Source organism: Microcebus murinus, chromosome 16 (assembly GCF_040939455.1).
Source record: "Microcebus murinus isolate Inina chromosome 16, M.murinus_Inina_mat1.0, whole genome shotgun sequence".
In the NCBI taxonomy this organism is placed as follows: Eukaryota; Metazoa; Chordata; class Mammalia; order Primates; family Cheirogaleidae; genus Microcebus; species Microcebus murinus.
In genome coordinates, this window is record NC_134119.1 from 61,187,389 (window position 1) to 61,213,869 (window position 26,481).

A 26,481-nucleotide genomic window follows, 5' to 3' on the forward strand; every position below is an offset into this window, starting at 1 on the left:
ACAGAGGAAGGATCATGTAGGGCGGCTTATGTGGGTGGCTGAAAGGAACAGAGGAAAGTCATTACCAGTGAAAGGGGGGTGAAGGTAAGCAGTAAGTCATGTCTCAAGCTCCAGGATATCAGAGCTAGGAGGGAATTTTAGAACTCTTCCAAAACCCACAAGTCATCCTATACTATTTTTTACTCCCAGAGGTAGGTTGGACTGAAGGCATAAGCAACTTCAAGAGAATTTGAATTTAGATACAGTTCTTCATATCAGTTTCCTAAACATTCAGGAGAGAGGCACTTTCTGTCCCTTGAGCTTGGCACTGGGGTGGGTGAGCCAGGCTTCTCTAGAACCTGTCCCTAGGGCCTCAGTTGTACACAGCAGTCAGGTCAGAGAACATCTCAAGGGTGAGATGACCACTGCTGAAGCCATTCTGGGGTTAGGTGGAGAGCTGTCGACCCTAGTGATGGGTGGGAGAGATGGAGACCAGACAGGAGGGAGAGTAGTGGTTACCCAAAAGCTAGCTGGGAAGGAGACCCACGTAGAATTTGTCCAAATTAGTCACCCAAACTCTTCCCACCACTTTCTCCATAATAATAGGTCACATTGAGCCCTTATAACAAATAATGTACTGTCTTTACTTGCATATTAGCTTGAAAAGCAGTGTTATTGGGTGGCTTTCCAGTTAGCCTATCTAGTTAAATTCCAGTTCTGTTACTTGACATGTAACCAAGGGATTTAAACTCTCTGTGCCTCGGTCCTCTCATCTTAGGATCAAGATGATAATTATCTACCTTCTAGGGTAATTGTGAAGATTCATTGAGTTTACACATGTGTAGCTCTTAGAACATAGGCCTAGCACAAACTGTCAGTTGTTGTATTTATTGTCAGTAACTCATTTAGTTCTCACAACAACCCCATGAGATAGTTACTATTATTAACCCCATTTTACAGGTGAGGAAACAAGCATGGGCTGCTAGGGTTGGGATTTGGGGAACAATAGGGCTCCCTGGCTTCCCTCATCTCCCTAGGCCTACCTGCCTTAGCAACAGTCGCTTTTATTTTACAGAGCTTTCATGTACAAGTCACAGAAGGGGAATGACAAGTTACTCAGGCCAGGAGTCACACCAGCTTAATTCCCTGTCTGGCAGTCAAAGAGCAGTAAGAACCCAGCTCAGCGGCAGCAGGTTCAGAGCTCAGCCATTTCTCACCCCTGCCTCGCTCCCCGCTGCTCTAGCGCCAGGGCTGGGCGTTCTGTTTGTGGTGTGGCTCTGCCTCCAGAGTGGGGGTCCTTTAGGCGGGGTCAGTGTCTCACACAGCTTTGTCATACATCCCCATCACCCCATCCTGAGCAGGCAGTTGGATAGCTGCTGGGTGCCAGTCTTGGCTGTATGTCAGCATGCCCAGTAGTGCTTATTGCTATTTATCTGAGTATTTTTAGTTTTTGCCTTGGTTTTCAGAACTTGTGCTAAAATCAAACCATACAGAATAATGAAAAGCGAGTTCTCCCTTCCAGACTGCATGTTCCCATTTTCTTGTTTATTTATTTATTTTTTTGGAGACAGAGTCTTGCTTTGTTACCCAGGTTAGATTGAGTGCCGTGGCATCAGCCTAGCTCATAGCAACCTCAAACTCCTGGGCTCAAGAAATCCTACTGTCTCAGTCTCCCAAGTAGCTGGGACTACAGGTATGCACCACCATGCCCGGCTAATTTTTTCTATATTTATTAGTTGACCAATTAATTTATTTCTATTTATAGTAGAGACAGGGGTCTCGCTCTTGCTCAGGCTGGTTTTGAACTCCTGACCTTGAACGATCCACCCACCTCGGCCTCCCAGAGTGCTAGGATTACAGGCATGAGCCACCACTCCCAGCCTCTTGTTTATTTTTTTATGTGATAAATTCTGTGTATATATAAGTGCATACATATTCTCCTTCCAACTTTGTCACTGTTTTAATATATATGGCCAAACATCACATGTATTAACCAGTTTGTTTCTTTCATTTACCAGTATAATTTGAAGATCATTCCATATTCAGCACATAGGTATATACCTCACTGTGGTTACTGCCCGCATAACAACAAGAATAGGTCACATGTAAGAGCTCTCCCTACCTGTAGCAGTGCTTTACCTTTGTTAATCATTTAACTCTCACAGCAACCCTGTAGGTTAGGTTCTGTTATTCCTCCATTTTACAGATGAGGACACTGAGGTCTGGAGATATTAAGTGACTTGCCCTGGGTCACACAGTTGGTCAGAAGTAGAGCCTAAATTTGACTTCAGAGCTCTTTAGAGCTCTTGACCAGTAGGCTCTACCACATGGTGTGTGCGGTCTGGCCCTTACAAGCAGTACTGTGATGAGCACCCTTTAAACATCACCAGGATAGGCTGGGTGCAGTGGCTCACACCTGTAATCCTAGCACTCTGGGAGGCCAAGGCGGGTGGATTGCTCGAGGTCAGGAGTTCAAAACCAGCCTGAGCAAGAGTGAGACCCCATCTCTACTATAAATAGAAATAAATTAATTGGCAAACTAATACATATAGAAAAAATTACCCAGGCATGGTGGTGCATGCCTGTAGTCCCAGCTACTCAGGAGGCTGAGGCAGCAGGATTTCTTGAGCCCAGGAGTTTGAGGTTGCTGTGAGCTAGGCTGACGCCACGGCACTCACTCTAGCCTGGACAACAAAGCGAGACTCTGTCTCAAAAAAAAATAAACATCTCCAGGATAAATTTTTAGGATTCTGTGGAACTGCTAGTTTGGAGGTATGTGCATTTAAAATATTTGTTCTTACCACATTGCCCTTGGAAAACATGCTACACTTCGCACAACAAACCTGAGGCACGTCTCAAATGATTTGCATTGGGATATGGAGGTAATTCCTAGCCAGGCTCGAGAACTACCACGGAATGAATTGAATGATGAGTGAATATATGAATCAAGGTCTTTATCCACAGCCCTCATGTCAGATGGTGAGAATATAACAGGCTGGTACTTACATGGGTGTGGAGGTAAGGGAAACTTAGAATGAGAAAGAGAGGGAGGGTCATGGTGTGTTCAGGAGTCAGTAGGAAGCCTGCCAGAACCAGAGCAGAGGGTGACTTGAAAGGGAAGGGATCACAGAGGTAAATTCTGTAGGGCCTTGAATGCCTCTTTCCTAGTAGACCTGAGGGCTCCAAGATTAAAGAAGCTGGTGTCTCCTCTCTCACTCCCCACCTCAAGTAGGACCACCCCCATCCCCAACCCAACTTATTTGTAAAAGAAGGCCCTGCTTCCGGGCCTGGGGACCTGCCCCATGGGAGGAGCTATTCCTCTATTCATTGTGGCCTTCCCATTCCCTTGTTTTTCCCAACCTCGTGTCATCATCAGAATCAAGGGGAGGAATAGTGACTTAAAATCCAGACTCTTCTGCCCTGCACCCCAGACCCACTAAATCAAAATCCTGAGGGGGTGGGAACAAGTACCCAGGTTCTTCTGATGACCAGACGGTGTGAGAGATGATGCCCTGCTGGATGATTCATTTGTCAGGGGCACATGAGACTAGGAATCAGGACGCTTAGTTCTAGATCCAGCTCTACCACTAACACCTCTTGTGACCTGGGTCAACTCCCTGCCTGTTAGGCCTGAGGATGCCCATCTGGACAGTGAAGGGGTTGTTCTAGGTCCTTTCCAGGTATGTCTTGGGCTCTGAAATAACATGCCAAAGAAGGCAGAGCCACAGGCAAGCATACTACATTTCTTTTTCGGGGGTCTAGCACATTCTTTTAGAGTGATGGTTCTTAATATTTAATGGGATGACCACTCAGAAAATCTGCCCTTCCTCACCCCTGCAAAAAATGATGCACATTTATCCCAAAGACCAAATTTTGAGTTCATTTGCTCTACCAGTCCCTGGTTAAGAGCTGCCCCTTACTGGTCTGAAGCCCTTCTTCGGCTTTTCAGATTCCTTCACACTAGGAGGACCGGACAGTGAAGCAGATCCATTGTTTTTTTCTGGGTTTTGTCTCCATGTCCCACCCAACCAACCCTGCTACTTCCTCTGCTTCTCCAGGGAGCCCCTGGGTTTGAGTTTAGATCAGAGCTGCCTGCCTGCCTATCTCCTCAGATAGGGCAGGGAGCACAGAAGAATTGACCTAAGTGAGTGGTTCCAATCCCAGCTTCATATCACAATCTCCTGGGGACTTTCTAAAAATATTGTTAGGCCTAGGTCCTACCCCAGAGATTTAAAGCTCCCTAGTTGACTCTTGTGTCACCTAACGGAGAACCATATGTCTTTTTTTTTTTTTTTTTTTTTATTTTCCATGAGTTCTAATGTTCAAAAGAACCATATGTCTTGATGCTGATGCTGATTCTTAGTGGGCCCAGGAAGGTGGTGAGGGTGCTGTCATGTGACCTACTAGGAGTGGAGAGTGGAGGCTTACAGCTGTGGAAGGGGCACTGGCCTGGGCTATCCTTTTCTCTCAAGCAGCTGGGAAAGTGTAGGGAGGTCCTGCAGCCCACGTAGCCTGCATCAACTTCATGGAAGCAGAACCTGAGGCAACACCTAGGAACAGAAAAGCAATACTTTGAGGGTCTCTGGAACAGGGCAGAAGAGGCCCAAGGTTTCCCCTTGTGATTCTTGTTCCTTCTCCCGGTGCTGTCTTCTTTGCCTGTTTGGAGCTGTCACAGTAATCCTGGCCCTTTCCTTCCCCCTCAAAGCTGACTTGGACCAGTAGGGTGTTCCCATGGACAGGAGGGAGGAGACTGGGGCCAAGGGAGCTGAATTCCACTTCTCTCCCTGCTCCCTTCATGGGATACATTTCCTGCATTTTCTTCCCACCTCCTGTCCTCTGAGTCAGTCCCTGTATCCAGAAGGTTTTAAGCTCCTCCTTCTCTGGCTCACTGAGCCTGGGTGGGGAAACTGAGGTCAGAAGAGGGCCATAGCAAGTGAGTCACCAGAGCTTAGTCTTGATGCCTCCACCCTCCTCTTTCAAGCTGTACCGACAGTTCATCAAACAAAAATGTGGGCCCCCTGGCCCTCCCCCATGTCTTTGTGAGCTCGGGTGAGGCAGAGAAGGGTACATTTTGAGCCAAACCCCAGCCCCTCTGGTGCCTGAGGCTGCCACGATTGTTTCACCAGCCCAGCACATAAAAATGGGGTTGCTCTTATGGCAATCTCAAAGATATATTTGGCTCCCGTGATTTGCCAGGACCTAGGGTCATGACCTACTTAGCTCTGGTCACCTGGCCAGCCCTGTCCCAGTTGCCACTGTAGCCAAAGAGGGCACTCATATACATAGTCTCCCTGGTCCTCTCCATGTTTGTGGAGTCCAGGTTTGCAGCTTGGCAAGAAGCAGCCATTGGCGTGCTGGCATTCCCCAGTCCCCTCCCCCATCCACCCACCTTTAGAATTTCATCATTACTTGTTGTGTATCTAGCTCTGGAGAACCAGAGATATGTCTGTTTTTGGTAAATAACTGTGTGAAATTCCCCACCCCTGTCGGGAATCTTAAGGGGGAGGCCCAGATGTGCTCTTCTACATGAACTGCCCTCCACCTCGCCGTGAAACAGCATGGGCTCCAGATCTTCAACAGGAGCAAGGACAATAATAGTAAAAGTGTGCTGAGCACTTATCACATACTAGGTGCTTTGCACAATGCCTCATTGACTCTTTACAACAACCCTGGAAGGTAGGGGCTTTTACAATCCCCTTTGCACAGAAGACAAAAACCAACGTTCAGAGAGGTTAAAGAACTGGCTCACAATTACATTGACCTAGGTTGTGGAGGCAGAGCTGGATTTTGAACCCAGACAAGTTTTGTTTTGTTTTTATTGTTGTTTTTGAGACCGATCTCACTCTGTTGCCCAGGCTAGAGTGCCGTGGTGTCATCCTAGCTCACAGCAGCCTCAAACTCCTGGGCTCATGTGATCCTCCTGTCTCAGCCTCCCAAGTAGCTGGGACTATAGGTGTATGCTACCATGCCTGGCTAATTTTTTCTATTTTTAGTAGAGACGGGAGTCTCACTCTTGCTCGGGCTGTTCTTTTGAACTCCTGAGCTCAAGCGATCCCCCTGCCTCAGCCTCCCAGAGTGCTAGGATTTCAGGCATGAGCCATGCGCCCAGCCTGAACCCAGACAAGTTTGCCTGTTGAATTTGTGCTCTTACTCGGTGTATTCTGCTAGGACCTGAGACAGGGTGACCTGAGCTTGGGGCATCCTAGGGAAGCACATTATACACATAGAGACACTGCCCAGCCTTCCAGGGGACCATCTGGGTTCAATTGTGCAGGTATTCCTTGGGACCTTGCTGTGCCTCAACTCTGGGCCAAACTTTTTGGATCTGGACAGGAAACTAGAAGTTCCATCCCCACCCGTCATCTGCAGCCCCAGCTGGGCTCACCCCAAGGGGCCTGAGGCTGCACAAATTCCTTGGACCGGTTCCAGTACTCACTGATGCTTCCCAGTCATGGGAGGCCTGCCCTCCCCACCACTACCGCACAGACACACGAACACACATTCCCCCAGGGCCAGCCTCCATTCGTCCCAAACCACTCTCTCCTTTCTCAGCAGTAGAACAAGGTCCTCCATTGAGCCCAACCCTTGGGGCTGTTCTGTCACGTCCCCTGGCAGTACCAGAGGAGAAGCTGTATCCCTTAGCCCTGGGGTCCTGGCAGTACTCTGGGGTGGGGGAGGGACTAGACAAGGCTTCTCTCTGTCCCAGATGCCTCTGGCTACCCTGCAAGGCCTAAACAACAGCAATTGAGAATGTCAGGGTAGGGCTGACGGGCAGACTGACTCTACTGGAGAAGGGAGAAAAACCCATCACTGAGCCACAGTCTGAGTGCTATGGGCAGACTCTGCCAGGTGCTTTACATGCACCAGCTCCCTAGATCTCAGCAGCCCTATAATCCCTGTTCCACAGAGGAGGAAGCGTATTGCCCAGGCAACTGCATGACATAGCTGTAATGCAAGCGCTTTACTTTCTGTCCGTAACATGAATCACTGTATTTCTTCTTCCTTCTCATCAAGAACTAAAAAACTCAGGGGGTAAGTCAGCAAAAGGGGCTACCAGAGAGTTCCTAACCATTTGATCCAGTGTCAGATGTATGTGAGGGGGCAGGAAAGGAAAAGGTTCTCTAACTTCAGGAAGACCTGTTTCACCTTGGATGGATCTTTAGATATGGAGGTGGCCTGAGGGAAAGCACATGGTTATGGGGAACAGACTGACAGGATGATGAGGATGAGGTTTCTGGGCTTTGAGTGACAGATATTGAAGGGGACCTGGAAAGCCAGGGAAGAAGAGAGACTTGGCATTGGAGAGATAGAAGGTTATGTGGGTCGAAGTTCCTCCCAATTCTGGAGTCAGACAGACTTGAATTCAAATCTCAGTTCTGTCACTTACTAGCTCTATCGCTTGGGGGAAGTGACTTCACCTTCCCAAATCTGTTTCCTAATCTGCAAAATGGGAATACTAAAACAGAGTTGAGAAAGATATGAAAAACAATCCTGTTCTTTGCGTAGTGTCTGGCACATGGTAAATGCTCAACAAGTGTTATCCATTATTGCTATCATTGTTATAGTAATAGTACTATACTATTAGTACTAATAGTTATAGTAATATTACTACTAATGTTGGTTCTATGGTTAATTTTGGCCAATGCTGTGGCCATAGCATGAATTGATGACTTTCAATGGATGAATTCCTGGGCACTTTACCAGGCCTTCTCTAGGAAGCTTGGAGCAAAGAACCCCAGGCAAAGAAAAGGCAGTTTACATAGCCAGGAGTTGGGAGCTGTGTATGATTCATTTTCCTAGGGCTACAGATTTAAGCAGAATTAAGTGTGTGTGAATCCCAGGCCACAGATTTCCAAGCAGGTCATTAAGAGATAGAAGGGTACAGAAGGGGCATTTCTCAAGTTTTTATGCAAGTGGCTGGCCTATAGCGTGGGCAGAGAAGACCAGAGATCCTTGAATCTTTTTTTTTTCCCTCGAGACAGAGTCTCACTTTGTTGCCCAGGCTAGAGTGAGTGCCTTGGCATTGGCCTAGCTCACAGCAACCTCAAACTCCTGGGCTCAAGCAATTGTGCTGCCTCAGCCTCCGGAGTAGCTGAGACTACAGGCATGCGCCACCATGCTCGGCTAATTTTTTCTATATATATTAGTTTGCCAATTAATTTCTTTCTATTTATAGTAGAGACGGGGTCTCGCTCTTGCTCAGGCTGGTTTCGAACTCCTGACCTTGAGCAGTCTGCCCGCCTCGGCTTCCCAGAGTGCTAGGATTACAGGCATGAGCCACCGCACCCAGCCGAGATCCTTGAATCTTAAAGCCTAAGGAACTCAGATGCCTGGATTTCTGAGACTTTCCTCATATGTACCTATTCCAAGCGTGTCTGTCTCCTCAGCTGGGAGGTTGGCTTGTGCCTTTACAAACTCTGTGTGTATTTGAAAGGAAGCCATAGTAAGATAAAATAACCATGATACTAGTAGAGGCAGCTAATATTTACTCAGAACTTTATGCTCTGGTCTTACTTAATTCACAGAGCTATGCCAAGTAGGACTGATTCTGAGCTTCACTTTACAGATAGAGAAAGTAGAGCTCAGAGAAGTGATCACACTTGCCCAGAGTCACATGATCAGTACGTGGTGGAGAGGGACATGAGCCATATCTCTGCCTGTTCTTTTTTTTTTTTTTTTTTTTTTTTTTTTTGAGACAGAGTCTCACTCTGTTGCCTAGGCTAGAGTGCCATGGCATTAGTCATAGCAACCTCACTCCTGGGCTCAAGCAGTCCTCTTGCCTCAGCCTCCCAGGTAGCTGGGACTACAGGCATGTGCCACCATGCCTGGCTAATTTTTTTCTATATATTTTTAGTTGTCCAGCCAATTTCTTTCTATTTTTAGTAGAGATGGGGTCTCGCTCTTGCTCAGGCTGGTCTTGAACTCCTGAGCTCAAACGATCGTCCTGCCTTGGCCTCCCAGAGTGCTAGGACTATAGACGTGAGCCACCGCGCCTGGCTGTCTCTGCCTGTTCTTTTTCATCACCTGCCCCTCTGGAGTCTTAGCACTGTCTGGTTAGAGCCTTTGCCCCTTTGTAGGACCTCACATTAGCATGTCTCTCAGAACTCCTTGCTGTGATGTGCTTGTGAATCATCACTTTGGCTATAGGTATGAGCTCAGTTGCTGAAGAGTGAGGACATAGTTGGCCTTGGCCCTTAATTGTTGTCTCTTTTCTCAACTATTGGTGTTCTTTGTCCCTCTCCTTTGCCCTGTCAACATCATCTCCATCGTCCACATTCTGTTTAGCTCATCACAGCAGTGCTAACAAGGTTTTTGAGGGGTAGTCAGATCTGTAGCAGTTCTTCCCAAGGCCTCCTTTACGTGGCCAGCCTCGGACCATATTCGTGGGGAGCTCCTTCTAGGTCAAGGGGAAACCTGGTTTATCTCCACAGGACAGGCTCAGGCCCTTAGATGGTAGGGTAGAAAGCAGAGGTCAGGATTACCATGGCATGGAACATCCAGTGGGGAGACTTCCTGGAGGAGGGCAGTAAGTTTAGGTAGTCTAGAAAAGACAGCATTTGTAGAGGAGGAAAGAAGTTGTTGCAGGATAAAGCCTTGAATCTTAACCTGAGTGTGGAAGCTGAGTAAATACAGTGTGGAGAGAACCGCAGGGCAGATGGAGGTATCCTGAGCTGAGTCTTTATCTGGAGGAACAGGAGATGGGAAGTACCCTAGAAACGAAAGTGATATTGGGCGAGGAGTTCTTGGACTTTAGTCTGTTGGTGCTGGTTGCCACTAGGAACACCTGGTCAGGAACATGACATCCTGATGTGATTTAGGAAGATAAATCCATCTGAATGTATGGGATGGAGTGGAGGGGGAGAATCTAGAAGCAGAGAGACCAGGAAGAAAACAACAGCAAGCATTTATTAAGTATGTCCTAAATGCCAAGACACCTGCCATTCTTTATTAGCTCATTGAATCTCAAAGCATTTCTGTGAATGGGGTGCTATAATTATCTCCAAAATTATTTGAAGATAAGTCAGTGCTTGATGAGGTCCAAGGTGACTTACCAAGGTCCAACTAGTAAGTTGGGGAGTCCAGACCTCTGATTCCAGAGCCCAAGGTTTTCTATAGTTCTGTATTTTACTGCCTTCCCCAATCAGGAAGGAGGCTGTTTTGATAGGGAAAAGGGTGTAGAGGCCATGAAGATCAAGGGATTGGGGGCCAAGGGTAGATACAGCAGAAAGAGCAGGCCTGGGAGCAGCAGGAGCAGCTCAGATTCCAGAGTATAGCAAGTTTGATTGGAGGCCACTTATTTTTGAGAACAGGAATGACAGAACCAGGAAAAGTTACTTTGGAAGCAGGGTGATTATGTTTGATCTCACCTGTATGAGGGACAAGGTCTTGGGGGTCATGAACCAAGAAGGGAGAGGAGAGCGGAGCTGAAAGAGTAGACCACAGGCAGCTCTCTTCAGTTTATAGGAGTCTCCCACCCTGGCTCTCCTGACATTTTCTCTTTTCCCCTCTGTAGCCATTGTCAGCCAGTGGCAGCAAGAGTCCAAAGAGAAGGTGGTGTCCCTCCTGCTTTCTCACCTACCCCTGCTTCAGCCAGGCAACACGGAGGCCAAGTCGGAGTACATGAGGCTACTGCAGAAAGTGCTGGCCTACTCGATCGAGAGCAATGCCTTCATCGAGGAGAGCCGCCAGCTGCTCTCATATGCCCTCATCCACCCGGCCACCACCCTGGAGGACCGTAATGCGCTGGCCCTCTGGCTGAGCCACCTGGAAGAGCGGCTGGCTAGCGGCTTCCGCACCCGGCCAGAGCCCTCCTACCACTCACGCCAGGGCTCAGATGAGTGGGGGAGCCCTGCAGAGCTGGGTCCTGGAGAGGCAGGACCAGGCTGGCAGGACAAGCCACCCCGGGAAAATGGACATGTGCCCTTCCACCCATCCAGCTCAGTGCCGCCAGCCATCAACAGTATTGGGAGCAACGCAAACACAGGTGAGGGGGGTGTCCTAGGAGGCCATGTCTACTTGAGAATAGTCAGACTGGGGACAGTCAGAGCTCACTCACTCTGTGGCACTAGATAAGTCACATAACCTCCCTGGGCCTAAGTTTTATAAGGCAGTGCAAAGGCTGTGAACTGGCTTTCCCAGAGCCAGATCTCACCTATAGACATGTTTTATTAAGCCCACACTTTGGCTTTGTTTTTTTATGTGTGTTTTTAAATAAGTTTGATGCTATGAGGATTCACGAATTTTCCCCTAAAAATCAGATTTCCAGCTTCTCTTGAAAAGCCGAAATATCTAGCAACTCAAGGCCTCTATTCTCAGTGACAGCAATAATATGGAGCTGAATATAGGCCATGCCCCTTAAACCTGCACATTTGCCCCATTCTACCCCACAAGCCTCCTTTGGGCATTTCTGATACCTCCCTGGCCTCTAGGGGGGTTATGCTTATGACCCTTAGACCCCCTAATGGAGGAATCATTACCGTCATCTGAGGTCTCTTCCAGCTCAGACATACTGAATTTTTTTATCTGGCTTAGCTTACAACCTTGTTTCTGAAAATCTGCAGTTAGTCTATATAAGACATAACTTATGCTGCAAGGCATTAGTAATAGTAGGTAACAGTGTGAGCATTGACCATGCTAGGTATTTTTTATAAGTACTTTTCAGATCTCATTTAATTCTCATCACAACCATATCATTAGCTCTATTTCACAGATGAGAACACTGGGACTCAAAGTGGTGAAGTCATGTATTCAAGATCACAAGTAGTACATGGACCTGGCCAAGGTTCAGGCTCAAGCAGTCTGATGCCAATGCCTGCCCTTGACCACTACACTGTCCTGCCAACTAAGTGGGTTTGCAAGGGCTCTCTTAGTAAAGGCCTTAAAGATTGGGGTGAACAGGAAGACTTGGTGTCCCAGTGACTTTTTGGAGTGTTAGTTGAAATGAGCAGGATAAGGGAGGGTGGCTTTTCAAAGCCATAGTGAAGTGGCATGACCTGACTTGTAGTGAGGAGGGTGGTCATGATTTTTTTTTCTTTTTAATTTATTTTTTATTTGTGTATATTCATGAGGTACAAGTGCAGTTTTGCTGCATTGATGTATTCTATTGTGGTGAGGTCAGGGCCTTCAGTGTCTCTATCGCTGGAGCAATGCACATTGTACCCACCAAGCACCCTCCCATCATCTGTTCCCCTCCTACCTCCCCACCCCAGTCTCCATTGTCCCAGTCTCCTTTGTCCATCATTCCACACTCTGCGTCCACGGGTAGACGTTATTTAGCTTGCAATCATATATGAGAACATGCAGTGTTTGTCTTTCTGTGTCTGAGTTGTTTCCCTTAAGACAGTGGTCTCTAGTTCCATCCATGTTGCTGCAAAAGACATGATTTTATTCTTTTTATGGCTGAGTAGTATTCCATTGTATATATGTACCACATTTTCTTTATCTAGTCCTCTGTTGATGGACACTTGGGTTGATTCCGTATCTTTGCTATTGTGAATGGTGCTGGGATAAACACACAAGTGCAGTTACCTTTTTTATATATGGATTTCTTTTCCTTTGGGTAGATACCTAGTAGTGAGGTTGCTAGATCATATGGTAGTTCTATCTCTAGTTCTTTGAAAAATTGCAATACTGTTTTCCACAGAGGCTTCACTAATTTACATTTCCACCAACAGCGTGTAAGAGTTCCCTTTTCTCCACATCCTTTCCAACATCTGTTGTTTTTTATCTTTTTCATAATAGCCATTCTGATTGGTGTAAGATGGTATCACCTTGTGGTCTTAATTTATATTTCTCTGATGATTACTGATGTTGAATATTTTTTCATGTTTGTTGGCCATTTGTTTGTCTTCTTTTGAGAAATGTCTATTCATCCCCTCAGGCCTTTTTTTTTGAGACAAAGTCTCGCTTTGTTGCCCAGGCTAGAGCGAGTGCCGTGGCGTCAGCCTAGCTCACAGCAACCTCATATTCCTGGGCTCAAGCAATCCTCCTGCCTCAGCCTCCCTTGTAGCTGGGACTACAGGCATACACCACTATGCCTGGATAATTTTTTCTATATATATATTAGTTGGCCAATTAATTTCTTTCTGTTTATAGTAGAGATGGGGTCTCACTCTTGCTCAGGGTGGTTTCGAACTCTTGACCTTGAGCAATCCACCTGCCTCGGCTTCCCAGAGTGCTGGTATTACAGGTGTGAGCCACCGCGCCCGGCCCTTGGCCCATTTTGTAATGGGGTTATTTGAGGGTTTTTATTCAGTTCTTTGAGTTCCTTGTAAGTTCTGGATCTTAATCCCCTGTCATACGTATAGTGTGCAAAAATGTTCTCCCATTTGCGGGCTGTCTGTTCACTCTGTTTATTCTTTTGGTGTGTAGAAGCTTTGTTTAATTAAGTCCTATTTGTCTATTTTTGTTTTTGTTGCTGTGCTTTTGAGGTTTTAGTCATGAATTCTTTGCTTAGACCAATGTCCAGAAGTTTCCCCTCGGTTTTCTTCTAGTATTTTTATAATTTTAGGTCTTATATTCAAGGATTTAATCCATCTTGAGTTGATTTTTTTATATGGTGAGAGAGGGGTCATGATTTAACCTCAAGGTGGTCAGCCCCCTTCAGCAGGCACTGGTTAAAGCAGGACAGGATAGTGTGGCAGTGAAATGTCATGTGTGCCACTGGATAGGGGGAGCCCTGGGTCTCTGGTGCCTGGGCTGTCTGTTACCTGGTGCACATCAGTTACTCCCGAGCCAATTTTTTCCCCAGTTACTATGGATGTCCTGGTCCATCTGCCTCCCTCTCAGTGCTGGTGAGAACCTAGGAAGATAGAGGGAGAGGAAGGCATTTTCAGGGAACTCCAGCAACCTGAGGAGTCTTGGACCTTGTTTTCTAGTCTTGGATGGGAGGATGTTTTAATAATGATTATTCTAGCTAAAAATATTGGGCACTTAGTCTTTGCTATTCACAGCTAGCTATTCTGAGAACTTTATATATCTAAACTCATTGGCTTAAGTCTCAGAAAAGTCACCCGCCCAAGGTAGTGTAGCCAGAATTTAAGTCCAGGCAGTCTGGCTCCAGAGTTCATACTTGTAACTATTATGCTCTACTACCTCCACCTCAAAGTGACCCCCCTGGCGATGCGCAGACCTCATCCCCCATGCAGGGTGCCCATAATTTTCTGTCTCCCCACACTTTCTGTGCTCCCTATGATGAGGACCCCAGCAGCTATTAAAAGACCAAGCTTGAACAACATTGGGTAGGGGTTTGGACCAAAAGTTAGAGAAGAATTGGGCATTCCAAGTAGAAGGCACAGAATGAATTAAAGGCACTGGGGTAGGCAGTATGCAGACAGGTCTAGCAGGGATGGATTTTAATGAGTAATAGTCATGGCAGAGACTTGTATTTACCGTGTACCATCCCTATGCTAAGGACTTCATGTGGAAATGGAGGCAGAAGGGCAAATGAAGTAACCTGCTCAAGGTCATATAGTTAACAGGGGACAGAGCCAGGATTTATTTTACTTTTTTTTTTTTTTGAGACAGAGTCTCACTCTGTTGCCCGGGCTAGAGCACCGTGGCGTCAGCCTAGCTCACGGCAACCTCAAACTCCTCAAGAGATCCTACTGCCTCAGCCTCCCGAGTAGCTGGGACTATAGGCATTCGCCACCATGCCCAGCTAATTTTTTTATATGTATTTTTATTGGCCAATTAATTTCTTTCTATTTTTAGTAGAGATGGTCTCGCTTTTGCTCAGGCTAGTCTCGAACTCCTGACCTCAAGCGATCCTCCCTCCTTGGCCTCCCAGAGTGCTAGGATTACAGGCGTGAGCCACCACGCCCGGCCATAGAGCCAGGATTTAAATTCAAATCTATCTTGACTCAGACCCCGTGTGTAGGGGCCACATTCTGGGGTCTTTGAAGGGCATGACGAAATTTTTGGAATTCAGGCAGTTGTAGGAAACAGGAAACCATTAAAATAGTTTTGAGTGGGGAGCAAGGATTGGTCTGTGAGGGGGGCAGGGTGGGTTTGGGGTGATGCCAAGGACAGACCAGGCTTTCTTGGAGAGTGTGAGGCCCTGGATCCCTGGCCAGCATTCTTGTTTTTATAATTCTCATGCTGTGGCTAGCCTCCACCCCAGTGCGGGGCCAAGCAGGGCTCCTTAGGAACTGCATGATCATTCCAATCAGGGTAATTTCCTGCCCTCTCAGCCTTGCCTGCCCCTTTCTTGGCTGAGAAGAGAGGAAGGAGGAAGCCAGAGGCACCAAAACAGACAAAAAGGCCTGTATTTAGGATTCCCCCAGCTCCCCAGGACCTAGAATGTGCTGTCTTCCTCCTGAGTCCCAAGGGGGGACAAAAGCCAGGGCTGAGGGAGTCCAGAGGCTGAAGGAACTCTGAGTAGGGATTCCAGAGGTCCCAGGCTAAGGCAGAGGCTGGCGTTAGGGGACAGGCCAGTGCATTTCCCTCCCTCAGGTGACTTCCTGGCCAGGAGCATCATTTTTATCACAAATGGGGGAAGGTGTTTTGGGGTCTGCACCAGGCTGGCCCTCCCTCCTGGGCTGGGTGTCAGTGGAACACTGGCAAGAACCCCAGCCTTTCCATCAGAAACAAGGCCTGGGCTCTCTCTCAGCCTTTCAGCTCCCTGTGGGAACCAGGGCAAAGGACCTCAGTTCTCTGGGCCTTGATGTTCTCACCTACCCAGGGTACGGCTGACTTGGGGCACTTCTGTACTCCCTGCTAAAGAGGCCCTCTTAGCATTCTTTTGTCATTTATGGGACTTTATTGGAAGACTCCTGTGTGTTGTGCCCCGTGCCTGATCCTGGGATGCAGAAATGATCAGGCAGGGCTGCCATCCTCCGCAGGCCCACAGGCCAGTGTGAGAGGCAGCTGGTGAGGATGGCAGCGAGTGCTGGGCCGGAGGCAGCAGCAGCAGATGCATCAGTCAGGCATGAAGGCAGAAGGGGCTGGTGGAGAAGCGTGGGAGAGTGGTGATCGAGGCAGAGGGAAAAGTATGGATAAAGGTGTGGGAGCTCCTGAGAACCTGCCCTGTCCTGGGAGTGGTTAAAAATCAAGTTCTGTCCCTCTGCCTACTTCAGAAATGGGATGGAGAGAGGGTGCAAAACATCCTGTGCAAGAAGGCCTGGGTTCACTCTGAGCTACCAGGCCTCATGGGTGGCCAGTTCGAGATCATTACAGAAAAAAATAGGAGGTGGTGAGGCCTGGTGACAGGGATGTTGAGGAACAGTTCATATACGTCATTCATTTACAAATACTAATGAAACAACCCCCCCCCCCCCCCCCCGGGCCAGACAGCACTGTAATTGCTGAGGATGTTTAAGACAGGACAGGTCCCTGCTGTCACAGATCTTCTATCTAGCAGAGGATACAGTTAATAAGCAAGTAAACAGATAAGTTGATAAGACAATTTCAGGTTGTGACAGATGCCATAAGAAAGATAAGACAGTAATGTGATGGAATAACTGGGATTGGGGGTTGGGAGCAGCGACTTCAGATTGAGGGTTTAGGGTAGTCCTCAGAGGAGGTGACTGTTGAGATGAGACTTGAGGGAGCCAACTGCTAAGATCAAGAGGATAAGAAGAAGAGCAAGGTTTGGCGTGGTGGCTCACACCTGTAATCCTAGTGCTTTTGGGTGGCCAAGGCGGGAGGATCGCTTGAGCTCAGGAGTTTGAGGTTGCAGTGGGCTATGATGACGCCACTATGCTCTACCCAGGGTGACAAAGCATGACTCTGTCTCCCAAAAAAAAAAAAAAAAACAGAAGAAAAGAAAAAGTAGTAAGTACCAAAGTCCTAAGACTGGAGCAAACTTGACTCATTTTAGGAGCAAATGGGGGATCGGGGGGAGGTGGAGGCTAGAGAGCAGGGACCAGGTCCTGCATGGCCTTTTAGGCGTGTTAAAGAGTTTGAATTTTGTTCTTAGCATGAAAGGAAGCCACAGGGATTTAAGCAGGGGACCAACTTTTTCATATTTGCATTTTGAGAAGGATCAGTGTAGTGTGGCTGTTGTGAGGGGAAGTAGGAGGCAAGAGTGAAGGCAAGAAACCAGGGAGAAGGCTGTGACGGTAACCCCCACCAAGGACATTGATGGCTCGGACCAGGGTGCTGGTGGAAGAAGTGGAGAAGTTCAGGGAAGTGGATGACATCTTGCTGATGGGTTGGGTGTTGGGGGTGAGCAGTATCTGGTAGACAGTTCCCCTTGAGTCCCAGAGTCCTTTCCCTTTGGAAGATTATGGGCTGAACAGCCGTCATGACATTGACTGGGGACCCTGGTATCCTGTGGTCAGATCCCCAAGCCTGACCTTTTGCTTCTCTCCCACTCTGGCCAGGTCTCCCCTGCCAAATCCACCCTAGCCCGCTGAAGCGCTCCATGTCACTCATCCCTACGAGCCCCCAGGCCCCTGGTGAGTGGCCGAGTCCAGAGGAGCTTGGGGCACGGGCTGCTTTCACCACGCCCGACCACGCACCCCTCTCACCCCAGAGCAGCGTGGCCTCCTCTGGCAGTGAGCAGACGGAGGAGCAGGGCTCCAACCGGAACACTTTCCAGGAGGACGGCAGTGGCATGAAAGGTACAATGGGGAGGGCAGCATCAGGACCCTTCCCCAGGGGCTTCTGCATAGCTTAGAGGCCAGAAAGGAGCTCGCCTATCCCCCTGAGGAGGGACAGGTCTGGGAGGAGTGGGTAGTCCCTGCCCTTAGGGCTTGAGGCAGAGGAGAGACTCCAGGTACGCCCTCACAGCCGCTGGTCTGATTGGGAAGGATGCCCTGTCCTCACATATCCCAGTCTGACAAGGAAGCTAGGACACAGGTAACTGATGGGACAGAAGTTCCAGGAAGACTTGGAGAACTCAGTGAGGTCATCCTAGTGCACATCCAGCCTAGCAGCTCAGAAGGGTCAGATGTCCTGCCCAGGGAAGACTACCCTCGGGGCTCTAGCTGGGCAAAGTAGCAGCTTATGGACCCTGGGCTTCCCCTACCCCTTCCCAATTTTCGGCAACTTTTAAGGCTGCCTGTGGTTTATGCCCGGTCCCTCTCCACAACCCTTGCTTTGCCCTGATCACCAGGGCCAAACTCGTGACCTTTCATCCCCTCCTTTTCCACAGACGTGCCCTCGTGGCTCAAGAGCCTCCGCTTGCACAAGTACGCGGCCCTCTTCTCACAGATGAGCTACGAGGAGATGATGACACTGACTGAGCAGCACCTGGAGTCTCAGGTGAAGCCAAGGGAACCATCAGGGACGAGTTGGGCAGCAACATTCTGGCACTACTCTCGCAGCCCAAGCCTCCTCTGTCCCTTCGATTTCTATTAGGGTACCCCTATGTACCTCAGCCTCCCATTTCCAGCTTCCTGTCCCCTTCTGTCCTTATCACAGAATGTCACCAAAGGTGCGCGCCACAAGATAGCCCTGAGCATCCAGAAACTTCGCGAAAGGCAGAGCGTCCTCAAGTCCCTAGAGAAGGTGAGGACCTGGTATCCACATCTCCAAAGCCAGCCAGCCACCCCGGGGCACCAGTAGACCAAAGGCTCTGAGTCGGCCTCCCCACTGCTCAGGTCTGACCGCCAGTGCCCCGCCCTAGAGAGCCACACTCCAGAGACCATGTCAAACTAGCATCAAAGGGCTCACTTGCTGGTGGCTAAGAGGCTCCCCATCCTGACCCCATCCTGGTTTGTGATTCTAGATCTCTCTCTAGCTTTTTACTCTGCCCATTCTCTCCCCTTTGCTTTTCCATTTCTGACTAATCTTTCTGGTAGAGCAGAGTGTCTCTCTGTGTGAGTGATCTCTTTCCCTTCTATTGTTTCTCATCCACTCACTCTCCTTCTAGATCTGCCTTGATTTGCATTCCTCTTCCCTTTCTCTGCCACTTGCCTCTCAGTGTCTTGTTCTGAATCTCTGATTCCATCTTGGTACATCACTGAAGCCCCAACATTAGGCCACATCCTCCTGAGTTCTGGGGACTTCACCTTGAAGGGGAAAAGGAAATGTGTGTGTACAAATGTGTACCTAGACATGTGCGGGTTTGTGCTGCCTTTGCCTGCCTTCTCTATGTGCTGGAACCCCGGGTCCCTCCCAGTCTCCTGCGAGCACTGTCTGACCCCTCCCCTGTTGTGTAGATATTCTCTGCGCCTAGCTGGGGGGCTCTGCATGTGACCCCGGCCCCTGTCCTCTCCACCCAGGATGTGCTGGAAGGCGGGAATCTGCGTAATGCTCTGCAGGAGCTGCAGCAGATCATCATCACTCCCATCAAGGCCTACAGTGTCCTCCAGGCCACTGTGGCTGCCGCTGCTGCCACCCCTACTGCCAAGGATGGGAGCAGAGGGGACCCACCGCTGCCAGGTGCTGAGCCTCCCCTAGCCCACCCCGACACAGACAAGGGCACCGAGGCCAAGGACCCTCCAGCTGCGGAGAACTACCCCCCTCCACCAGCTCCAGCTCCCACCGATGGCAGTGAGCCTGCCCCAGCTCCCGTCGCCGACGGAGACATCCCCAGCCAGTTTACACGGGTGATGGGCAAAGGTGAGACCAGCAGGGCCTAGCAGGACACACTGAGGCAGAAGGCCAAGTGTGCCCAGGCTGCAGGGGTTGAATCCAGTTTAGACGGTGGGAGCAGGGCTTTTGAAAGCTCCCTGGAGCCTGGAGCACTGCAGAGAGTAACTGAGACGGGAGGCAGCAAGTCCCCTGCCCTCAAGCGTGCCTGGGCTGATGGTGGATGACAGCGCTTACCCTTAGCAGAAGATGACACAGTGTGTCAGTGGAAACTGCATGCAGTAAAGCGTGAACAGATTAGAGGAATCCATCAGTCTCTGAGAGGGGATCAGACTCCAGGGGATGGGGCTGGTGACGCTCATAATGGGTCCAGTGTTTCCTAAGGTGGAATGACACGGCAGACTTCACACTTGGATCCAGATCTTTTCTTTTTTTTTTTCTTTTTCATAAGAGACTCTAGATCTAATGGATCCAGATCTTTTTAGCTGTATGACCTAGGACACGTAACTCAACTTCTCTGATCCATAAGTTCTTCAGGCCAAAATTGCCTCCATTGAAAAGATTGTTGCAAGAGTTAAAATGAGAAAGGCATTATTGACTCCATATCTGCTTTGTGCCAGGCACTGTGGTAGGCTCTTTCCACACCCTCACGATAACCCAGGTGCCTTGCCTAGCATGTAGTTGGTACTCATCCAGCCTGAATCTCCTTTCCCTCCTCCTCTCCCAGCCGGCAGGGGCTGGGGAGCTGGAGCACGGACGAGGGCAAGCTGGGGCTAACCTCCTGCCCGTTTCCACATCCCCCAGTGTGCACCCAGCTGCTGGTGTCCCGACCGGACGAGGAGAACATCACCAGTTACCTCCAGCTCATCGAAAAGTGCCTGACTCATGAGGTGAGGCCTTCTCTAGGGCTCCCAGGAGGGGAAAGGCTGTCCCATCGCTCTTGGGACCAACATTCCTTCCGTGGCTCCTGCCTGCCTGGCCTGGCACCCACTCGCCCTTCCAGCCTTTCCTCTTGTCACTGGCAGGTTCAAAGGCCTCTTCTCAGAGCCTTTGCACGTATTCTTGTCTCAGGAACAGTCGCACTCCCTCCTACTGCCCCTCAGCTCTCTGTTCAAACGTTTGTACCTCAGGGATGCCTTCACCAACCCCTCATACCTGTTCATACCTGTTCCTGTTCTTCCCCTCATAGGTGGGGTAGCTTTTCATAGTTACCATTACACGCGTGTCTTCCCCCAGCCACGCTGCTAGCTCCACGAGCACTGTCATCTCTGTCCCAGCACGGCCTGGCACAGAGCACATGAGTGATTGATATTTGAGAGAATGAATGAAAGGCTGGAAGGGAGGTCTCAAAGAAGCACACCCCCTTGCTTGGCCCTCCCCCTGCCCCACCCCCGATTCTAGGCTTTCACGGAGACGCAGAAGAAACGGCTGCTGTCCTGGAAACAGCAAGTGCTGAAGCTCCTCCGCACCTTCCCGCGCAAGGCCGCGCTAGAGATGCAGAACTACCGGCAGCAGAAAGGGTAGGCGGATGGCGGCCAGGGGACAGGGACCTGCCCTCCCTAGGCTCTGCTGGTTGGCAGATCAGTGCTTAGAGGGGTGATTCATTCTGGGCTGGGGATCCAGTTGTACTCATTCAGTCACTGGGTGACCTTATCCAGGTCGCCCAGGGGAGACTTTCCCAGAAAAAAGCAGGGTGTTCTTACCACTAGAATAGGATGCTGAGCTGGCAAAAAACAGCACATGTCCCAAGAGCAGGCACCTTGCCTATACCTTCTGCTCTTCACCTGTATGCACAGGGCTGAGAAGTCCCTTCTTATACCAAACAAGTAGCAGAAATACCTCCCCTGACAACGGAGGTGCAGAGAACTGCTTTGAGTGGACAGTGAGGAAACCTTTGTGTGCTCCCCGTCTCCATGCTGGGGGTACCTGTGGGGCAGGAGGAGACAAAATGTGAGATGCAGGGATCTGGCCAGGAAATCCTTGCTCAGCGCAGGCTGCTGTTCTGTCCTACCCCTTGGGGCTGTGGGGAAGGTGAGGAAGAGGTGGACAGATGGGCCCCATCCACCTAAGCTAACATGCTTCCTTCTGCTCTCTCACAGCTGGGCGTTCGGCTCCAACTCGCTCCCCATAGCTGGCTCTGTGGGGATGGGGGTGGCCCGGCGGACCCAGCGACAGTTCCCAATGCCTCCCCGGGCCCTCCCACCGGGCAGGATGGGCCTTCTGAGCCCCTCGGGCATTGGGGGCGTCTCCCCTCGACATGCCCTAACCAGCCCCAGCCTTGGGGGCCAGGGCCGACAGGTGAGCTGGCTGGAAGCAGAGGCCCCCGTGCTCCTGGAATTGGGGTGGCAGTGCCTGGGGTGGGTGTGTGTATCACTGTGTCTGGGCCCCACTTTGAGGTTGGGGGGCCTTTGCCAGCTCTACCACTCCTGGATCTGGGCCTCTTCCCCACTCGTCCCCCACTTTGTCTCTTCCCGTGCCCTGTACAGAACCTGTGGTTTGCCAACCCTGGAGGCAGCAACAGCATGCCCAGCCAGAGCCGCAGCTCTGTGCAGCGCACCCACTCGCTCCCGGTCCACTCGTCACCCCAGGCCATTCTCATGTTCCCTCCAGGTGAGGTGCCCACCCTTGGGACTCTGCCTTAGCAACACCCTCAGCTGGCTTTTCTCTTCTCCTGGGTCTCATATCCACTCTCCCGTGACTGTGTGGGCACCTCTCCCATTCTTCCACCACTCTGTGCCCATCGCCGCCTACCAGGGGAGGATTTTTTCCTCCCTCTATTCTAATTTTATCTGCCAGGTCCTGCCCCACCCCACCCCAAAACTTCTCTCACCTCTTATCCCCACCCTCATCTCCATATGTTTCCTTCCCTGTGTCATAGTCATAGTGTCTGTGTTAGTCTCTGTCACCATCTTATTTTATTTTTATATTTTTGGAGACAGGGTCTCATTCTGTCCCCCAGGCTGGCATGCAGTGGTGTGATCATAGCTCACTGCAGCCTCAAACTTCTGGGCTCAAGGGATCCTCCTGCCTCACCGACTCCTGAGTAGCTGGGACAGTAGGTTCACACCTGGCTTATCACCATCTTTTTATGAGATCACTAAATATTCAACTTAGAAGGGGTTGAGGGGATGGGTTGGTCAAAGTGTGAGGTTTCTGTGGATGGGAGTCCTGCCCATCAGCTTACCAGCATTTTCTCAGCCTGGTGGACCACACAGGAACCAGCGGACTTCGCTTTGTAGATGAAGTTCTATATGAAGTGGTGTCTGAGTTGAGAGGGGTCTTTGACCTGCTCACAGACCAGCCTGGAGACGGGAGATCAGCAGTAGGGCCAAGTGAGCAAAAGGAAATCAGAGATGTGCTAGCTGTGGGTGCCTGCCTTGCTCAACAGGTAGGGGGTTAACGCCTTCGCCCTGTGCTGAGCCCACTCCTGGACACTAGGGCTGCAGAGAAGATGAGGCTGGTCTGGAATAGACTGGCTCTGGAGACATTTTAGATTTGCAGGGATCCTAAACTCTGTGTTATAAACTGCCAAATCGGTAAGGGGTCTCAGTTTATGAGATTATGTGGACCACCATCTGTTAAAGCCAGGGGAACCACTCTGTTGTGTCCCTCCTAGCACAACGCTGGGCACATGACAGGCATCTGTAAATGGTGTCAAATGAGCTGATGGATGCACTATAGGAGCAAAAAATAAGAACCATTCTTACTGGTATGCTGTGTGCCAGGCTCTATCAGATGGCTTTTCTCCACTGAATCCTCCCAGCTGCACATATTAGCTGCACTAATACCATTTTCATCTTATTGGTCATCAAGCTGAGAGAGGTCTTGCCCAAGGTTTTCAGCAGTGTGGGGTAGAATCAGGTCTACTCAGGCAGGTGGGTTGTTTCCCGGATACAAGAACAGGAGCCCTTTCCTGAAGTGGTCTGAGGACGAGTCCTACGGCTACTACCCTGTTTTGTCCCACTTGCCTGGATCCCGTGTTGCCCAGAGAAGCGAGTCCAAGTGGAGTCAGGAAAGGTCTTAATTTAGCTTTTTCACCAAGTACAGAGCAGGTCATCAATCAGGAAGCATAGGGCTGCCCGGTGTCCAGGGCAGATGCCCAGACTGTGCCCCAAGGCGACATGTAGTCCATGTCCAAAATAGTCACAGCCTGTGTGTGGCCTCCAGGAAGCTCCCTCAGCTTCACTTCATTTCCTCTGTCTGCAAGTCAGGCTTTTTCCGCATCACCAAGCCTCTACCTTTGCCATTGTCTCCTCTGCCTGCCATGAGACACCCTAGGCCTGTCTCTGTCCTTCGTCTCTGCCCAGTCATATCTTCCATCGAGTGTGTACGTGTCTCGCATGCTCTTGTTTCCCAGTTGCTTGCCTCTTCCTCACTCTCCCCAGGGCCCTCCCTGGCCCTGGCCCCATCCCCCTCTCTCTGCCAGCACCCTTTGTCTTCCCAGCTCGCCACCCCACCCCAGTCCAGTCCCAACCAGTCCTGACCGCCTCCGTTCTCCCCTCACAGACTGCCCGGTCCCTGGGCCTGACCTGGAGATCAATCCCACTCTGGAGTCTCTGTGTCTGAGCATGACAGAACACGCCTTGGGTGGTGAGCATTTCCTCTTCCCCTGACCCAGCTTCCACCTACCCAGCGTCTCCACCTCTGAACCTGAGCAACTCAGAGTCACCCTGAGGGGCTCTTAGGGGAGGCCAGACTCCAGGGAGGGCCTGACTGGGATGACAGGCTACCTGAGTGCCTTTTCTCGGGCCTCCCGCCAGATCCTGATCTTCCTCCCTTCCTCCCTTTCTTACCACAGATGGGACAGACAAAACCTCCACCATCTGACGGGACCCACAGCCCAGCGCACCCATAGGCTCCCCGGGCGGCGGGCGGGGGCCAACCCCCAACGGGCTTCTCTGCAGCAGCGAGGGTGGGCTGGCTCAGCTATACATTCTAATATTTTTCTACTCTCTCACCCTTTTAACTTTTGTTTAACATTGGCACATGCCTTGCTCACTCCCAGGCCCGTCGAGGGATCTCTGCTGAGGCCGGGGGAATTGGGGGCAGCCAGGATACAGGGGGCAGGGACTGGCCAGACTGCCTGCCCCTTCCTTCTCCTCCTCATCCCCACCTGGCCCCGTCCTGCCCCTGCCTCCTCCAGACCGCTGACCACCTGCCCCTCCCTGAGGGAGCAGACTCCCCCGAGACAAACTGACCACTACCTTGTGGAGCCTGCTCACAAACAGTTGACATTTGGGGCGAAGCGAGCAGGGTAGCTAATCTGCTCTCCAGAATGTTATTGAGAGGAGCTGGAGAGAAGGGGTGGGGAGAAGAACCTCTCTCTCCTCTCCACCTTCTTCCCCTTCCCCGTTCCCATCATTCCCTGAAGACAGGAGCCACCTTCCTGTCACTCACCCCCCTTTGCCCTGTTTACCAGAGGTTCTCTACAATTAATTTCTTAGGCCTATTTAAGATACATATTTATATAGTTCTTAACGGTTTTTCTCTGATCATTCCCTGTCATTTTTAGAATCCCCAGGCCTCTCTCTGAGCCAAGACAGTGGCAGGGGGAGCCTGAACTTTATGAGGGGAGAGGGCAGAGCCCGCTCCCCCAGACCAGACCCCCAAGCCCTTCCCCGATTCCCCAGCCCTGGCTCCCCAGATGCAGAGGTTGAAGGTGGGCAGCCAGGGCAGGCAGTGAGGTCAGGAAGTCTGTTGCCTTAACGTCCCCTTCCCCATGAACACACGCCCTCCTCCACCCCCAGGTCTGCTTGGTGAAAGACGTGGGGGTAAGGAATAAGGGAAAGGGGATTGTTTGGTTTTTGGTTTTTTTTCCCCGAACCCCTCCTTTTCTTTTAGCCTTTCCCCAACCCCCCATTATGTCATGACCTCACTTAAGTGGAACACTATATCATAACCCAGAGATTTGTCCCAGCCCCAGAGTCAGACAGACCCTCTGGTCCCTATTCCTAATGAGGGGTGCTGGGGCCCAGGTGGAGGGAGGGGACTTGGGGGTTCAGACTGTGGGAAGCCAGGGTTCCCCCATTCCAACCTCTTTCTCCCCCTCAACTCATCCCCCCCACTGGGACATTCTCAAGCTTTTCACACCGAAAAGGAAAAAAATGTTATTTTTAGATACATTTTATGAATAACTTTTGTTATGAATATGGCTGGTAACCATTGTGTATGTTATTAAAGATACAAAATGTTGGGAAAAAACAAAAAACCAAAAAAAAAATTTTAAAGCCACCGCCCTCCTGCACTATCACCCCATTACCCAGACCTTGCTCCTACCTTCCTGGTCATGGACCTCCCTCCGCTCTGAGCCCAGGGAGGGGGAAGAAGCCAGGGGGGTAGGGTGGCCCTGGGGACCTGCCTCTGGGTCCCCACCTCCTCTCCCAGTGCCGGGCTGGGTGGGGTGTCAGGTTTATTTATGTACCTCTTGCACACTCATCAACCTATGCAAGTCCCCCACCCCGGCCCCTCCGTGTTTCTGTGCCTTTGCTCATTCCCCTTAAGCTCCCAGGGCTTCTCTAGTCCCCCTCCCACTAGCCGTGGGATGGACGGGCCACCTCGTTTGGAATCAGCAGGGTGTCCCTCTCATGGGACCCTCGCCTCTCCCCAGCCGGTCCTGTCTCGTTCACGCCCCATCAGGGTGAGCTGACTCTGCCTGGCACTGGGAGGTGGCGAGGGACGCCTTCTCACACACAAAGGGAGGCAAGAGCTGCGCACCCCCCCCACCTGACAGCAGAGTGTGCAGGACGCAGGCGGCCCCACTCTGATGGGCAGGACTCCGACCCTACCCTGCTCCCGTCCCCACTCCCCAGGCCCTCCATGATTTCACCCTCCCCACCCACTTCTGTCCCCAGCCCCACTGGCAGAATCAGCTTTGAGTAACTGTACAGTTTTTCTCGCTGTTGGAGAAGACTTATTTGTTGAGTTTCACTTGTTTAATGGTCTGGGCTTATTTTGGAAAAAAAAAAAACAGAAAAGAAAAAGAATTCTGACCTTTGTTGTGCTACATTTTATGGGAAACCCCGT

The 26,481-nt window shown here is 50.4% G+C and overlaps 1 protein-coding gene across 2 annotated transcripts in view; it reads left to right on the forward strand.

The window, feature by feature from the left end:
* Positions 1-25,605, forward strand: part of SAMD4B (sterile alpha motif domain containing 4B) — a 38,691-nt gene extending 13,086 nt beyond the window's left edge. Inside the window, exons 3-13 of one of the 2 annotated variants that reach the window (XM_012774639.2) lie at positions 10,493-10,963; positions 17,304-17,543; positions 18,077-18,186; positions 18,346-18,432; positions 19,149-19,488; positions 20,263-20,348; positions 20,860-20,978; positions 21,558-21,756; positions 21,945-22,068; positions 23,965-24,048; positions 24,257-25,605. In XM_012774639.2, the coding sequence (XP_012630093.1) occupies positions 10,493-10,963; positions 17,304-17,543; positions 18,077-18,186; positions 18,346-18,432; positions 19,149-19,488; positions 20,263-20,348; positions 20,860-20,978; positions 21,558-21,756; positions 21,945-22,068; positions 23,965-24,048; positions 24,257-24,285 (1,889 nt within the window). In that variant the 3' untranslated portion in view covers positions 24,286-25,605. The remainder of the gene's footprint in view (positions 1-10,492; positions 10,964-17,303; positions 17,544-18,076; positions 18,187-18,345; positions 18,433-19,148; positions 19,489-20,262; positions 20,349-20,859; positions 20,979-21,557; positions 21,757-21,944; positions 22,069-23,964; positions 24,049-24,256) is intronic. The other variant, XM_012774640.2, reaches the window with a different exon arrangement.
* The last annotated feature ends 876 nt before the right edge of the window (positions 25,606-26,481 follow it).